This window comes from Aedes albopictus, chromosome 1, assembly GCF_035046485.1.
Source record: "Aedes albopictus strain Foshan chromosome 1, AalbF5, whole genome shotgun sequence".
Taxonomy (NCBI): Eukaryota; Metazoa; Arthropoda; class Insecta; order Diptera; family Culicidae; genus Aedes; species Aedes albopictus.
Window position 1 is genome coordinate 152,044,551 of NC_085136.1, and position 18,122 is coordinate 152,062,672.

Consider the following 18,122-nt stretch of genomic DNA (forward strand, 5'->3'; position numbering starts at 1 on the left):
GGAGTTCCGAACCTGGCCTTAAAAGTAGCTATTGCAGAAGCTCCCGAGATGTTCAGGTCTGCTATGCAGAAATGCCTGGACGAGGGAGTTTTCCCAGAAGCTTGGAAGAGGCAGAGCCTGGTACTATTGCCAAAGGCGGGGAAACCACCCGGAGACCCGTCGGCATATAGACCAATTTGCTTGATTGACACGGCGGGGAAGGTGCTCGAAAAGATCATCCTCAATAGAATGTTGAAGTTCACTGAGGGCGTAAATGGTCTCTCGAGCAACCAGTATGGCTTCCGGAAGGGGAGGTCCACCGTAGACGCTATCTTGTCGGTTACAAAAACCGCCGAGAAAGCACTCGAGCCTAAGAGGAGGGGAATTCGCTTTTGCGGGGTAGTGACTCTGGATGTAAGGAATGCATTTAATAGCGCCAGTTGGGCTGCTATTGCTGATGCGCTCTTGCGTCTGGGGATACCGGAGTACTTGTACAAGATTCTCGGAAGTTACTTCCAGAATCGCGTACTAGTATACGACACGGAGGTGGGTCGGAAGTGCTTTCACATAACCTCAGGAGTCCCGCAAGGTTCCATCCTGGGTCCGGTGTTATGGAATGTCATGTACGACGAGGTGTTGAGGTTAGAGTACCCAGTGGGAGTGGTGATTGTCGGATTTGCTGACGATATTACGCTCGAAGTCTACGGTGAAACGATCGAGGAGGTGAAGTTGACTACCGACCACTCGATCAAGGTTGTGGAGGCGTGGATGCGGTCCAGAAAACTGGAGCTGGCTCACCACAAGACAGAGGTGACGGTTGTGAACAACATGCAGTCGGCGCAGCAGACGGAGATCAGTGTAGGAGAGTGCACTATCCTGTCGAAGCGCTCTGTCAAGCACTTGGGCGTGATGATCGACGACAAGCTTACCTTCGGTAGCCACGTCGATTATGCCTGTAAAAGAGCCTCCACAGCTATTGCGGCACTGTCCCGGATGATGTCCAATAGCTCAGCGGTGTACGCCAGTAAGCGCAAGCTTCTGGCTAGTGTTGCTACGTCCATACTTAGGTATGGCGGCCCGGCGTGGGGTACCGCGCTAAGTACTGAATGCTACCGACGGAAGCTGGAAAGTACTTACAGGCTTATGTGTCTGAGGGTTGCAAGCGCGTACCGTACCGTGTCACACGACGCTCTCTGTGTCATTACTGGTATGGTGCCCATCAGCATTCTTATCAGTGAGGATATGGAGTGCTTCGAAATGCGCGGCACAAGAGGCATACGCAAGACTGTCAGGATGGCCTCTATGGTCAAATGGCAGCGCGCGTGGGACAGTTCCACCAAAGGAAGGTGGACCCATAGGTTGATACCGAGGGTAGATAGTTGGATTAATAGGCGCCATGGGGAAGTTTCATTCCACCTGACACAGGTCCTTACAGGTCATGGTTGCTTCCGACAGTATCTACACCGTTTCGGGCATGCGGATTCTCCCGAATGCCCAGTGTGCAATGGTTTAGAGGAAACGGCGGAACACGTTTTGTTCGTGTGCCCGCGTTTTCGCACAATGCGTGACCGCATGCTTGCCACATGCGGGGAGGACACAACTCCGGACAACTTGGTCCAGAGAATGTGTAGGGATGAGATTAGCTGGAATGCCGTTTCAACGGCTATCACCCATATCGTCTGGGAGCTACAAAGGAGGTGGCGCGTGGACTCGGAGAATGGCTAGTCCAGATGCAGTACAAGAGGTGGTCCAGGGGTTCGAAGTCGGCTTCGTAGGTCATACCGGTGCCCTGCGGTCGAGATCGACCCTTACAGCGACTAAGTGGCCGCGGAGAGGAAGTCCCGGTAGCGGTGCTGTCGTGGCGTCGGTCTACTGGGTTGGATCTGAGCCCGCGGTTGGAAAGGGGTCCCCGGCAAGGGTCGGGGTAGGTGAGACCCTGCTGTCTGCAACCTACGGATGCAGCTGATAAGGCCTGAAGGGTAGTGATACCCTTGCCTTCAGCAGGTCAGATCGGGTTGCATGTGGGCATCAGTTCTTGATGTCCGCTCAGCAGTAGGGCGCGGGCGGGGTTGACCCTGCCCGCCTTCCGTGGACAAAGGGAGTGGCGAGGACCACTCGGGAAACTGGCTAAGCGCCAGCATGCTATCGTGATGGACTCTCCAGTGCGAGTCATCGATGTTCGTTGCTGCTAGGCTACGGCAGCTAACCTTGAGGGTGCGATATGCACTAGCCCCTCTCTGAAGCAATACCTTCTTGGTGGTTCCGGAGAGACGTAGGGTTTGGCGACCATAGGAATGTGTTTTAGTGGGTCGAGGAGAGAGTAGTCCTGGCTTCTACCGGCATTGTAGAAGACGGCCTCATCCCCACACTACCCTAACCTTCCTGTTAGGGTGTCTGATGAGCAGATTTATCCCCCTATGGTTTAGAAGGAAAAAAAAAAAAAAAAACACACACACACACACATACAGACATTTGCTCAGTTCGTCGAGCTGAGTTCATTGTTATATGAGACTCGGCCCTCCGGGCCTCGGATCAAAAGTCGGTTTTTCGAGCGATATTTATACCCTTCTTATGGGTATAAGAAGGGTAAAAAAAGAAATTTATTGAAATACTCTTCAAAGAAATCTCAGTAACCAAATGTCCAATCGAAATAAAATTTCAAGGCCTTTTACAAGGATATTGTAGCTTTCATTTGATGCTAAGAGAACCGAAATCGGTTGACAGACGGCTGAGATATTTATTATGATGCACTTGGTCAACAATCTCAAAAAGTTTAGTTGTATAAATCCTAAGTACTCTTCGAAAGATATCTCTGTAACTAAATGTCCAATCGAAATAAAATTTCTGGACGATTTACTAGGATGTTGTAGCTTTTATTTGGTGTCAGAAGAACCGAAATCGGTTGACAGAAGGCTGAGATATTTATTATGATGCACTTGGTCCAAAATCTCAAAAAGTTTAGTTGTATAAATCATAAGTACTCTTTGAAAAATATCTCTGTAACCAAATGTCCAATCGAAATAAAATTTCTGGGCGATCTACTAGGATGTTGTAGCTTTCATTTGGTGCCAAGAGGACCCAAATCGGTTGACAGACGGCTGAGATATTTAATATGATACATTTTGTTAAAAATCTCAAAAAGTTTAGTTGTATAACTCCTAACTACACTTCGAAAGCTAACCAAACGAAATGTCAAATCGAAATAAAATTTCAGAGGATTCTGCTAGGATGTTGTAGCTTTCACTTGGTGCTAAGAGAAACACAATCGGTTGACAGACGGCTGAGATATTTATCAATATGCTATATGTCAAAAATCTCTCAAAAAGCTAACCTATATTATTTCTATGTAGGTGCTCTTCGAAAGATATCTCGGTAACCAAATGTCCGATCGTAATAAAATTCAATAGGGGTCTACTAGGATGTTGTAGCTTTCATTTGGAGCTAAGAGAATTCAAATCGGATGTCAGACGGCTGAGAAACGTGCGTGAATTTTTTTGTAACATACGCACACACACACATACACACACAGACATCTGCTCAGTTCGTCGAGCTGAGTGGATTGGTATATGAGACTCGGCCCTGCGAGCCTCGAATCGAAAGTCGGTTTTTCGAGCGGTATTTATACCCTTCTTATGGGTGTAAGAAGGGTAAAAATAACAAACTGTATAGGGTCTTTACTATTTGGGCAGGTGTACCTATTTTGGGCACTTGCCGCTATAACTAATTCAATTTTAAACCAATTAATTTGAATTTTTGTACAGAGTTAGATACTCTGCGTGCCTAACTCTATACAAAATTTCAAATCAATTGGTTTGTAATTGACTTATAGTGGCAAGTGCCCAAAATAGGTACACCTGCCCAAATGGCACAAGACCCTAAATAAATATAAACAAACAATTCAATTGGAATTAAGAGTTCCCCCGGATGATAGACTACACCTCGCCGTAAATGATTGGACTCTAGATGATCAGTAGTTGTCTGCCGTAGTACAGAAGAGCATCTCACATGTGGGGAAGCAGCGTGAATACAGCGCGATGCAGAAGGTAGGAGATGCATTCAATTCTGTAAACAGTCATCGTCCATCGACTTTATTAGGCCCAGTATCAAAAGCTTCAACCTGACATATACTAATTCGTTACCTGACAAAACAGCAGCCTGTTCCAATTGAAGTGCCATACGAGCTGCATTTTTTTTCGGCTGATAAGCCAGAAAGTCATTGAAACGGAAGCTCAGTCTAGTGGATTTCCTCATCCTGTGGAAAAGCAGCTTCCTTCCGGTCGATGAACCGGACGATCAACTCAAGAACGCAGTCTATGGAATCGTAATTTGCTTTCGGCCGATGAACCGGACGATCAACTGAAGAACGTTGAGCGGCAGACGTGCGTCGTAGCTCTCCTCTATGCGGCGTGCCGCCGTACGCGGTTAACAAGAGAGCGTGGTGCGGCGCAGTGTAGCAGGGTGACGTTGCAGACGTCACAAGATATATGCAGTTCTGGAACCAGTCGTTGACTTGATTAGGTGCGTAGTATCGAACGCTTCGGCCAGACATATACCAGTTCGCTACCTGATAGAACAGTAGCTTTCCTCCGACTGATCAGCCTGTGAAATCGTAGTTTGCTTCCGGCTTTTGAATTGGACGATCAACTGAAGGATTTCCTAACAGGGATTTTAGAAGAAATTTCAAAAGGAAATCCTCCAACGATTCTTCCAAGAATAACTCCAAGATTGTTTCCAGGAATTCATCTAGGATTGTCTCAGGAACCAAGGGATTTCATTAAGGCAACGCCTCTAGAGATTTCTACAGAACTTACTTACAAAATTCCTTCAGGTGCCCGATTTTGTCAACCCAAAATCCGCTACCGGGGGCTGACAAAAGGGGTTCTCTCTATTGAACACTGTATGTATGAGTGCTTCATTTATGCATCTCGTTTAAGTATTTGATGAGTTTATAATACATGAAGCGTACATAGCTAACAGTGGCTACGCCAGCGAGCTGTTCCCAATATAATGTAATAGGAAGGTAAAGGTAATCAATTGAAAAATTTTACCTTTTGTTACAACTATTTGCAAAAAAAACAAGAATGCATCTTATCATTTAAACAATACAGTTCAGCCAAAGTTTATTATCCGGATTCATATTTAATCAACAATTAAACATATTAAAAATCAAACTCCAAATAATGTAATATTTCTTTTTCTTTTCGTAACAGCCTGCGACTGCCACCCCATAGGATCATCCGGAAAGACATGTAATCACACCACTGGACAATGCACCTGCAAGGACGGTGTCACTGGATTGACCTGCAATCGATGTGCTCGAGGCTATCAGCAGAGCCGATCACACATTGCACCTTGCATAAGTGAGTAGAAGCTGGAAACCCTCAACCATCCCCTCAATTATTCTCGACCCCTTCGATTTCAGAAATTCCACGAGTCATCAGTATCGTGCATCCTCAAAATACTGCACCTGATCCGCAGCGTCACGATCCTGACTCTCCTTCCTACCGCACGGACGCCGGAAGGGGTAAGTAAGTGCCTTTTTCTTTTCTTTATCTATGATTTGGAAATAGGTAAGACTAACATGGGTGAACTTTAACTCTAGTCTACTTGCTCTTGAAGTAATTGATAAATCTTCAATTATACGTTAATTAAGTTTTACTAATAGCATCCATAGTATAAAAAAATCTTTTGCCTATGAAAACACGATTCTGCTGAAAGCTTCTTCCAAAAGATTGTTATATATGTTTTGCATCTTACCTCCTTTTTGGAAATCCTATCATCTAAATTTTATCTGAATCTATATCTGTAATATTATAGTATTATAATAGTAGTTAACGAGTTTGCTATATAAAAGTCACGAAAATCTTGTCAGATATCTGAAACAAATATGAATCAGGGATCACGGTCCATGAAATTCCATCAAAATTTGTTTCCATATCCATTAAGGACAAGGTTGATAAAGTACAAAGTTGGCCGCCATTTATTTTACTCGAAATCTCTCGAGCACAAATCTGGGGAGGCCGAAACAAACTGATCTGAAAATAATACTCGTTATTTGCTTATTCGCTATGAGCACCGAGTAGTATTTTCAGACCAATTTGTATGATGCATCTCCTGATTTGTGCCCAAGAAAACACGAGGTGATATGCGATTTCTGGAAAGTGGACGCTCACGACCTTCACCTTAAAAATGTTTCTTGGAAAGCATTTGATGAACCAGTCTAACGGTCATAGTCGAATTACTGCTTGTAAGATCTAAATCTTGGCCCGGAAACACGTTACCATAACTTCACTGACGTGCACACGTCTGGAACATCACGGCCAAATCCTACGATGAGACTCCTCGAAGAACGACACCGTCTCCATGGCAGTTAGCAGCATTGCAGATGGGCCGTCGTCGTTGGAAAGATTTCAGAGTGCACCAGGCACATAGTTGAGATAATGAAACAAGTTTTCGGTCTAACTTTGCTCGTAATAGTGTGGTGGGGAAAGGGCGATGTGAAAGCGGAGACAAGAGTTTATAATCGCTTCACGATTATCTAGTACTAATATGTTGATGGCGGTGGCCTATAAATTTTGCCACTGAGGAACCTTAGCTCGGGTATAAGAAATGCCATAGTCGTCGTATGCGGAGTGCTATGGGGAAATAAAATTAGACCATATCATGTAGGATCATACCGCCCCATCGCCGGTACCCAGCTGGGAAAGTGCAAGGTTCAGTCGGGCAAAGAAAAATATGGAATGTGAAAAGATTTGTTTGGATAAAGTGAAACAAAAAACGACAATGACAAACATTTGTGTGTTGATATTCGATTTCGAAATTTACACCACAAAATATATTTTCATAGCAAAACTGTCCTAATTTATGCTTTTATTTTTTTTTTAATTCAAAGAATTAGAGCTTCGGTAGGTTATTAAACTCTTTTTTATCACGACGGAATCTAACATCTTGAAAAACAGAAGAGTGCTATTTGAAAGGTGGTAGAGGTAGTACAAAGAACACCTGAACGACGCAGACAACTCAGGGAGGGCAACGATACAAAGTTTAATTTCAATTTTTTAACACTTCAAATAGAAAATAATTTAAAAATTTGTGGAATTTTCAGGCTTAGCTAACATTTTGGAATTAGAAACGGAGATGCTTGACTGCATGTTAGAAGTAAGAGTAGGTAAATCTTCATGAATGGATGTTCAAAAAAGACACAGAAGTGAAGAACAAAGCACGTTTCAGCGCAATTATTTGTTGACGAAGTGCGTTCATGATTTAATTTTATTAGCACAAGAACATACATGTACATCATCCTGATTCTCGCTCTGCAGGGTGGCTGCAATATAACACATCATAAAGCATCCAAGAAATGCTACTGGATCAAACATAAACCCGACAGGACACCAACTGCTTGAAATTCAAACAGCGCTCCCCGTCACAATATAATTGGATCCTCGGGGTACAATTCACTGGCTTTCATAAACTGCCATCCCAGAACAAACAAGGGACCGATATAAAATAAAATGATATCGTTCAAGATTCAGCGTTAATATATCGTTGGTGCTGGTGGTGGGATTCAGTCTGCAGAGAACACGTTGTTTGCTGAGCAACACACTAACGAGCCTAAAACTTGTTGATGACCATCAGTTAGGTGGTGTTTGACGTAACGAGTAGTAAGGAAAAAGGGGTTCAATAAGGCATTATTGGGACGAAACTAAGTAGGATGTGCTAAATGTGAATAACTTTTGTACGTTATTAAAATTCAGAAGCTAATCTTAACTCGTTAACAGTTTGTTACCTATAGCCAAGAGCTATTACGTTATGTCACTGAAACACTCAGTGGAAAAAAGGCCAATAACATTTTATTCACGAGAATCACAATCTTCAATCATCAGTAACTTTATCAAATATTGAAAAAAAAATCCTTAAGCGATTCCTTAAGGTAATCTTCCATTACTTACCGATCAGGCTAAGGCCGGGGTGGCCTCTGCTGTACAATGTACATAGTAGCCGCCTCCATTCCACTCGGTCCATGGCTGTTTTTCTCCAGCTCCGCACTCTGCGTAGGGTCCGCAGATCGTCCTCCACTTGGTCGACCCACCTAGCTCGCTGCGCACCACGTCTTCTTGTACCGGTTGGATGACTCTCGAGAACCACTTTAGTCGGGTTGCTATCCGACATCCTGATGACGTGACCCGCCCACCGTAGCCTCCCGATTAGAGGTTCCATTTCCCGACCAATTTGCTTGTCCCGGGATTCGGGATAAAATTTGTTGCCTGTCCCGGGAAATCCCGGGATCCCGGGAAATTTTTATATGTGCCTAAAAACGCAGTTTTGTGGTTGAGAATATGATTTATTTAACAACTAGCTGTCCCGGCAAACGTCGTACTGCCTGCTTACTGTGTTTTTTTGACATGCAGCTCCATAGAGACGTCCCGCACACGAATTCATCTGTATGGGAGCCCCCCGTTCCAGAGACCGGAGAGGTCTCACACCAGGCTAAGAATCTTCCCCGGTCCCAAACCCCCCTGCATACAAAATTTGAAGCCGATCGGTTCAGTAGTTTCCGAATCCATAACGGTCAGACAGACAGACAGAAATTCATTTTTGTACATTTAACAATAAAAAATCAATAGTTCAAATCAAGTAACTAATCTTATCAATTTCAATTCGTTCTCTAAATACCACTTCAATTGGCAAATGTTATGAATGATTTCATCGAACAGTGAGGTTCGCTTTTAAGAACAGATACATATTTCCAGGGTTCAAAAAGATGCGCTCGCTATTGGTTAACGTCTGTTTAAATGTCGGTTGAAATTATCATGTAGCTCAAAAAGTGACAGCTCTTTCGCAATTTCTTTTGAAAAATCAATCATTGTCGAATCAGTTTGGAACGGGTTGGCTTATTCCTTTACAGCCGATTCAAGTTCTTCAAGCATGCTCGATGCATCAGAAGGCCGGCTCCAGAGGCACGTTATCCTCCATTTGGGACATTTGTGACATCATGTATGCTCGATGCATACAGGACAATCTAGCATTCAACTCGGCGTTATCATTATCGGTCTGTCTTTGGTAGTCTTGCAATTTTTTTCATTCTTTTGCCGAGATTTGCACAGCCGAGTAATCAGCAAACAACAATTTTGCTGAGATCTCAGCAATTTTGACAGTTCATTGCTGAGCTTCGGCAATCGTTTTGCTGAGAGTCAGCTAACAAATGTCACTTTTTGCTGGGATATCAGCTGATAGTTTTACTGAGCAGACGGCTGTGCGCGTTTTTGCCGAGCCCGCAAATCTGTTTTGAGTGTGATCGAACTCCCAGTTCCTTGATGCACTTCATTTGCGTTTTCGATAAGCTGTTCAGTGCTGCTGGCACTTGCGTTGACAAAGACCTTAGACGAAGACCTTAGAGGAACTTCAGCGATATTTTAAAAGCGTTGTTCGTTGATTCTTTTCGTGATTGCATCGAAGAAGGCGTTCCCAATTTTGGAGTTACTTTTCTTAAGCTTCGAATACATGAAACTCAAGCTGCCTTCCGCAGACAGTATAGGTAAGTAGCATCTCGTCTTCCCAATGCTTCCGATGCGAGTCTGGTTGGCTAAATGGCTTCTTGAAGGTTTATTGTAACCTCGAAATCACTGTCCAATATAAGAGCTGAAAGCCATACATTGGAAAGTGTCTCTTTGATGCAATCAAATAGCGAAGGAAGTGCTCCCACCGACGAACCAACGTGACAGTGGTGATTCAAAACTGTCCCCCCACCCCCAAATTTAACGGTCGCCCAGCGAAGCGAGCGAACGCTTCTGTCAAATCAGCGCAGACGTGAACCTCTTCCTATATGAGTACACAGGGGTTTGGAGTCAAGCTATCAAAACAACGCGAACCGTTATAGAGGAGGCGGTAGTGTTGGACTATTTTCGTCATGGCGTCGTTGACAACAAATTTAAATTTATTTGTTGAAGCTGTCACGTCGGTTCGTCGGTGGTGCTCCAGCGTCGTTTCAGTCGAATTTCAACAAGTTTTGACGTCCACACACAGTTGAAGTGGTTTGTGTATCATTTGCGTGTTTTATTCTTGAAGGTGATTTTCGAAAAAAAAACACGACTCCCTCGAATACATTTCAGCGACTATCCAAATCCAAATCAAAGCGAAAAAAATATGTAAGTACAGGGGATAGACAAAATGATCGGGACAGGCAAAATTTTCACTTTTCAAAAAATGTTCAATTAGCTGTAACTTTTCGAAAAGTGCATCAAGGATATTCAAATTTTTACTGTAAGTTCCTAAACTAGTTGTGTATCAGTGGACAAAATTTGGAAAAGATCGGACAATTCTTCACGAAGTTATAAAGATTTTAGAAAAAGGTAAAATTATCCGAAAGCCAACTTTGAGCTGTTATATCTCCGGATTCAATGAACCGAATGCAATAAAATTTTGTCCATTTATGACTTATATAATGAGCTATGAAAAACCATTGACTTAACTTAATATTCTTAACACGGAAGAAAGTTATAACGATTAGAATATTTTTCTAAAATAACACCAAATTATCCAAAACATCAACATCGTTTCAAAATTCAAGATGCAAATTATAGTTCATTTAGTTTTCCTCTAATTGACTTATATATAAATGCGTTTTGAAGGAAAGTAACAACATAGTCGCCAATAAATTGAAAAAGGAATGGGATGCATATTAAAAATAGACCAATTCACTAAAAAATCGTGGAAAAAATAAAATCGCTATAACTTTTTCGCTTGTTAAAAATTTCAAGTTAAGTTAAATGTTTTCCAGAGTTCATTAAATAAGTCATGAATGGTCAAAATTTCATTGCAATCGGTTCATTGAATCCGGAGATATAACAGCTCAAAGTTGGCTATCGGATAATTTTATCTTTTTCAAAAATCTTTATAACTTCGTGAAGAATTGTCCGACCTCTTCCAAATTTTGTTCACTGATACACAACTAGTTGAAGAACTTACAGTAAAAATTTGAGAATATTTGATGCACTTTTCGAAAAGTTACAGCTAGTTGAACATTTTTTGGAAAGTGAAAATTTTGCCTGTCCCGATCATTTTGTCTATCCCCTGTAGTGTGTGTCCCGGGAATCCCGGGATCTTCGGGACGGAGAAAAGTTTTATCCCGGGATTCGGGAAATCTCGAATTTTTCAAGATCCCGGGATTTTTTGTCCCGGGATATCCCGGGTTGCAACCTCTACTCCCGATTTTTGTGGTATGGACGATGATTGGTTCTCTCAGCAGTCGATGCAGCTCGTGATTCATTCGCCTTCTCGGTCATGTTTTAACTTTTTTAGTACAAATTTCATAATCTTGCAACTTTAAGAGTAGCAGATATTAGCAGCTAAATTTTTGCACCGCGCAAACACTTACTCATACACAATCGAAGCACATAAGAAACATGACGGGATCGGGTGGTGTTCTCAATATTTTTTCAAATTGAAAAGAACCTCTTTAAATCGGGTTTTTCAGTGTAACTTTCTTGATATATTTTTTTAATATGTTTGATTTTCTACAAAGTTGTAGAGACTTCAAAACTACATATTTTTGTGGAAGACAGGGTTTATCAAAACTGGTTTTTCAGTGTAACTTTTCTTTCTTTTTTATATATTTGATGTTCTGCAAAGTTGTAAAGGCTTCATAAACATATGTTTTTAAAGAAAGTTGTAAACGACTTATTCTTTAATTTAGAGCCTTTGCGATCAAATTAGATTTATATTATAGAATTTATACTATTCAAAATACACAATAAATTATATTCTATGTTAAATTTTAAGGAGAGTGCAATACTGTCTTCCACAAAAATATGTAGTTTTGAAGTCTCTACAACTTTGTAGAACATCAAACATATTAAAAAAATATATCAAGAAAGTTACACTGAAAAAACCGATTTAAAGAGATTCTTTTCAATTTGAAAAAAAATATTAAGAATACCACGCGATCCCGTCATGTTTCTTATGTGCTTCGATAGTGTATGAGTAACTGTTTGCGCGGTGCAAAAATTTAGCTGCTAATATCTGCTACTCCTAAAGTTGCAAGATTATGAAATTTGTACTTAAAAATCTAAAAAATGACCGTACTACCCTTGAATGGTAAGATAGAACTTTGCAGTCTTCAGAAAAGATATGCATTTTTACAGTATCTGCAACTTTGCTGAGCATTGTAAACCCGAGAAAATTGAAACAAAAAAGTTATGTCGAAAAAACACTTTTTAAGCTAGTGTTACACTATATGCTTACATTGGTGCTCATAACTTTGTAAGTTTTGGAGATAGAATGTTCCCGTCTTCGACAAAGTTTCTCAAAATGGCTTAATCTACAATGTTTTCATAGAGGTCATTCGATTTTGACCACTAATTTAAAAAATATTTTTTATATATTGATGTATTACCCCCTTAACACAAAAAATATTACACCTCTAAAAAGTACTTAAAAAACTATAACCAATAGTTTTGCCAAACCCAATGTCCCACTTTTTTTGAATTCGTTCCACTGTGGACCGGTCCAAACAGCGTTTTGTGGATGGTTAACTTCGTGTTACGGCGAACTTTATTCGATCGTAGAGTTCTGAAATCCAAAGTAAGCACGATTTCCTGCCAGAATGCGCCTCTGAATTTGTCTGCTGCTGTCGTTGTCGGCGATCAGCAGTGAGCCCAAGTACACGAATTCTTCGACCGCCTCGATTTCATCACCGTCGATATAAATTCGGGGTGGCGAGCGCGGCATCACTCTTTAGTCGGATGTACGTTTCCGCCATCGTCTCAAATTTACGAGCAATAATATCAATATCATCAGCGAAACCAAGCAGATGAACGGACTTCGTGAAAATCGTTCCACTCGTGTTTATCCCCGCTCTCCTAATTACACCCTCTAAAGCAATGTTGAACAGCAAGCACGAAAGACCATCACCTTACCGTAACCCTCTGCGAGATTCGAAGGGACTCGAGAGTGTCCCTGATACTCGAACTACGCACATCACTCGATCCAACGTCGCCTTGATCAATCGTATTAGTTTATCCGGGAATCCATATTCGTGCATAATCTGCCATAGCTGTTCTCGATCGATTGTATCATACGCCGATTTGAAATCGATGAACAAGTGATGAGTGGGCACGTTGTATTCGCGGCATTTCTGCAACACCTGGCGGATGGCGAACATCTGGTCCGTTGTAGCACGTTCACCCATAAACCCAGCCTGATATTGCCCCACGAACTCTCTTGCAATCGGTGATAGACTGCGGCATAAAATTTGAGAGAGTATCTTGTAGGCAGCGCTCAGTAGTGTGATCGCGCGGTAGTTCCCGCAATCCAACTTGTCACCCTTTTTGTAGATGGGACACACGATACCTTCCATCCATTCCTCCGGTAATATGTACTTCCTCCTCCCAAATCTTGGTAATGACCCAGTGTAGTGCTCTCACCAATGCTTCACCACCGTACTTTAGAAGCTCGCTTGGTAGTTGATCTGCTCCAGCGGCTTTGTTGTTTTTCAACCGGCCAACCTCCTCCTCAATCTCTTGGAGGTCAGGGGCCGGAAGTCTTTCGTCCTGTGCACATACTCCTGGATCTGTTACCACGCCATTTTCGGTACTTGCAACGTCGCCATTGAGGTGCTCATCGTAATGCTGCCGCCACCTCTCGACCACCTCACGCTCGCTCGTGAGAATATTCCCGTGATTATCTCGGCACATGTCGGCTTGTGGCACAAAGCCTTTGCGCGAGCGGTTCAGCTTCTCGTAGAACTTTCGTGTGTCCTTAGCGCGGTACAGTTCTTCCATCGCTTCGCGATCTCGTTCTTCCTGCTGGCGCTTCTTCATCCGAAAGACTGAGTTCTGCCTGTTCCGCGCCTGTCTATAACGTGCCTCATTCGCTCTCGTACGATGTTGCAGCATTCTCGCCCATGCTGCATTCTTCTCGTTTTTCAACTGTTCACATTCGCCGTCGTACCATTCGCGAAGCCTAGTGCTGTAGCCGAGGTACTACCTATGGCGAATCTGATGTCTCTCCAGCCATCTTCAAGTGTAGCTGCGCCAAGCTGCTCTTCCGTTGGTAGGGCCACTGCTAATTGCTGCGCGTAGTCTTGAGCCACTTCTACGTTACGAAGTTGCTCGATGTTGAGCCGCGGCGTTCGACTTCGACGCGTGGTGATAACTGTCGAAAGTTTTGAGCGCATGCATACAGCGACTAAGTAGTGATCCGAATCTATATTCGCACTGGGGTATATCCGAGAAGAATTTACCGTCGATTAGAACGTCGATTTGGTTTTCTGTTTGGTGGTCGGGTGATCTCCAGGTGGCTTCCCAACTAACAATCACTCATTTAACAGGCACCATTATGACGAATTAATTCAGCATAATGTTGAATAACATTTGAATTATTTTCACGTACAACCTTTGTTCACACAAATTTGGAGAAGTTGTAAAGCATCATGTTGTGCACCAACTTAATTTTTTGTTGTTCAAAGCGTTTTAAAATGTACAAGAAAGTTGTTATTGAGCTTTGGCAAAAATGACTGAAAATAAATAAAATGCAAAAATGTTGAACTCTAAGGAGAGTAATTATTTGCTCTCATGTTGAAAACACTTATTATGAAATAAAATCTACATATAAAATTACCTAAATCCGGATTAGAACTCGAGACTTGTCGATTGCCAGCCGCATCACGGTGTGTTGAAACAGGATTATTATCGCACTTTCATGAACCTAAAATATTTTTTCGTTATAAGTTAGCCTTAGCTGTATATATTAAGATTCTGGAGGTTAAAAAATCTTTCATCGGGGAAAATTAAAATAAATTCGATTTTAGTAGTTTACCACTTTTCTCATATAATTATGGTATTACGAAAATCTGATGAACCTAAACTCTGCTAGAAAGAGTCCCCTTTCTAATAATAAATTTGAAACCATTTAGAGCGAAACGAATGTAAAAGTCTTTAAAACGAGTTTAAATTTATTTGGCGTTCGTTTCAAGTGTCCAGCCCACTACAGTCTGCCAAAAGTCATAAATCATGAAAGTTTGCATTCCTTCCATATGTCTGGTAGATATATATTTATAATGAAGGAAAACAAATACTTCCCATTAGTGCGACTCATACATTTGAAGAAACACCATACACCTGTGACTCATACCATTTGCAGCACATACTCTTTATGTACTAATTTGCCTGAAATGACGGGTATTAGTTGCACATACTCTGAATGTCAAACCATGGAACGATAAACCTAAACGACGATCACACGGCCACGAAAGATGATTAAATTGTGAAATTACCTGTAAATTAAGTTGTTTTGAGCTAGTTTAGCAGAAATACTGATAGCTCTTCGAATATAGTAATAAAAACTTTTATGTATATTGTGCTCTGATTTTGCAGGGCTCGATGTTTTACTAACAAGTGATTTTTTTTTTCTATGAATACTTTTGTTTGCATGTTGGACACATAGGGCCGATTTCTTACCCTGACTTAAGCGTTAAACCAGGTTTAACCAGGTTTACCGATTAATCCGAGGTGAAGAAACCAGCCCTTAGAGAATAGCTTTTAATTATTCTTTCGGCATACGCTACTTTAAAGTAAGCATTTAGATATATTTATGTTGAATATGTTCATTGCTGCTTATGCTGAGAACAAATTTAACTAAATTTACAGATAAAATATAAATTGAAAATGTAGAACAAGATTAAGCAGACATCAATGTTCTGAAAATGTCATAAAATATAAAAAAACAACAAACAGTGATGTGCAAAGTGAGGCAAGATTGACGCATTTTGAGGTTTCAATACAACTTTTTTAAGAATTTTTATAATTTATTTAATGCTTCATTTCGGAATCATTGGATAGATTTTGATTGCTAAATAGTTATAACACATAGAAGACGGTTAGAAAGTATCGAGTGTACGGGTGACTATTTAATTCAATTCTAATGGATAGTTTCCACTTCGTACGTACAGTGCAGTTGTTTTTCAGTTTAATGACTAGTCGTTTTAATCACTATTCCTTTTTATTTCGTTTTATCACGCTCTGCAAGGATAAGTGACATTTCTCCCCATGCTAAATCTGTTGTCAAATTCACTTTGCTTTTACTTGGAAAAAAGAAGCTTCATTTTATGCAGTCATAACATTGAAACCATTCAAATGCATAAAGTTTTTATCGAGACAAATTGTCTTATAAAATAAAACTACAGATAACCCAGACAAACATAGAAAAAAAACACTACACGAGACTACTACTGCAAATTGATATGTTTCCAATATTTTAGGCTTATACTATAAGATGTCATTCACATGGACATATATTAAGCATGCGTTTCATTTGATAAGGTAAATTCTAAATAAAAATTATGATGTTTTGAAAAAGATTTCAATACCATTTGTATAATTATCCTTGACCAAATGATTGTTTGATGTTATGACATTCAAACTGCTTATCATGATTAGATAATATCACGGAAACCCGCTGTTTCATCTTACTCCACTCGATTCAACTTGCCCCGGTGTACCTTTTTTAAAACCGAATGTTGAATAATCATTTTTGTATGTATTAACATAATATGGCAACGCCAATCTAATGTATTTTGTGTCAACTTTTTGTTATTTGAGACTCAACAGCCCACTTAATTCTAAAGGTAACAATTTATAAGTATCAAGGAGATAAGTCTTTGAAAATTTTAAGATTTTGTATATACGGAAGTCCTCAACGGATCAGAGGCTGAACTTTTACAAATAAGTCACGCACACTCAGTATAGTCGACTCATACTTTTTGGCAAATATCCATGTGGATGTGGTTTGACATGCAAACTATGTGCAACTAATACCCGCCATTTCAGGCAATTTAGCTCATGAAGGGTATGTGCTGCAAATGGTATGAGTCAAAGGTGCATAGTGATTCCCCAAATGTATGATTCGCACTAATGGGAAGTATTTGTTTACCTCCATTACAAATATCTATGTGCCAGGCAAATGGAAGGAATGTTGACTTTCATGATTTATGACTTTCGGCAGACTATAGTGGGCTGGACACATGAAACGAACGCCAAACAAATTTAAACTCGTTTTAAAGACTTTTACATTCGTTTCGCTCTAAATGGTTTCAAATTTATTATTAGAAAGGGGACTCTTTCTAGCAGAGTTTAGGTTCATCAGATTTTCGTAATACCATAATTTAGAGAAAAGTGGTAAACTACTAAAATCGAATTTATTTTAATTTTCCCCGATGAAAGATTTTTTAACCTCCAGAATCTTAATATATACAGCTAAGGCTAACTTATAATGAAAAAATATTTTAGGTTCATGAAAGTGCGATAATAATCCTGTTTCAACACACCGTGCGCATGCCTTCCTATCTGCGCCATCCTAGAGATGGTGAGATGCAGCACCCAAAGCAAAACATAATTTTCCCATGACTTAATAATGATCACTCCTGAACTTGTGTTCAGCAGTGGTGAATTAGCATAGCACGTGGTAATCAACTGAACAACGCCTTACACTTCAACAGCTGTTCAGCTCAAGACACGTGTTTTCCATTCTGATTTCACTGTCAGTATTTTTATCGCACGGTGAGAAAACTTGTATCGAATGCGGCCAAAAAGTGTTGGTCCTTTTTGAAGATATTGTTTCCAGACGAACTAATTGCGATATGAATATGGTTTTATTTTTATTATTAAATATCGATCTTTAAAAATGTATGATAATATGTGGTGCGGTATGGTCTTGGACATGGTGCATTCACAGCATCTGTTCAGGTAATCTACTCATGCTCAGTCGAAGATCCGTTAACCAATTATTTTATTTGTGCTTTTGTGATGGAATTTTGATATTATGTTCAATGAATAGTGCATAAGGATGTTTAGGGATACTTGAAATGTGTCGATTTCTGAATGCTGTTTGGTTATCTAGGTGAATGTGGGAACAATATTCGGTAAACACGACAGCACTGCAATGTCAAATGCATCGATCCAAGCGTCTCGTACAATCGAACTGCTGCGGAAGATAAAAAATATAATAATCAAGGTACAAGATATCTTGTTACAGACTAATAATAATACATAAATGCCTCATTTTTACGTTGATTACGTCTCATGGCACTCAATGTTAAACTACATAATTCTATTCTGTTTATTTCATGTGATTCGTTTAAAATTTTTGTT

The 18,122-nt window shown here is 40.7% G+C and overlaps 1 protein-coding gene across 1 annotated transcript in view; it reads left to right on the forward strand.

Annotated features, from left to right (window-relative positions):
- The window catches only part of LOC109425357 (netrin-B-like), a 193,767-nt gene that overhangs the window by 160,530 nt on the left and 15,115 nt on the right, over positions 1 to 18,122 (forward strand). The window contains exons 3-4 of the mRNA XM_062845598.1: positions 5,190 to 5,339; positions 5,402 to 5,503. Coding sequence (XP_062701582.1) covers positions 5,190 to 5,339; positions 5,402 to 5,503 — 252 coding nt within the window. The remainder of the gene's footprint in view (positions 1 to 5,189; positions 5,340 to 5,401; positions 5,504 to 18,122) is intronic.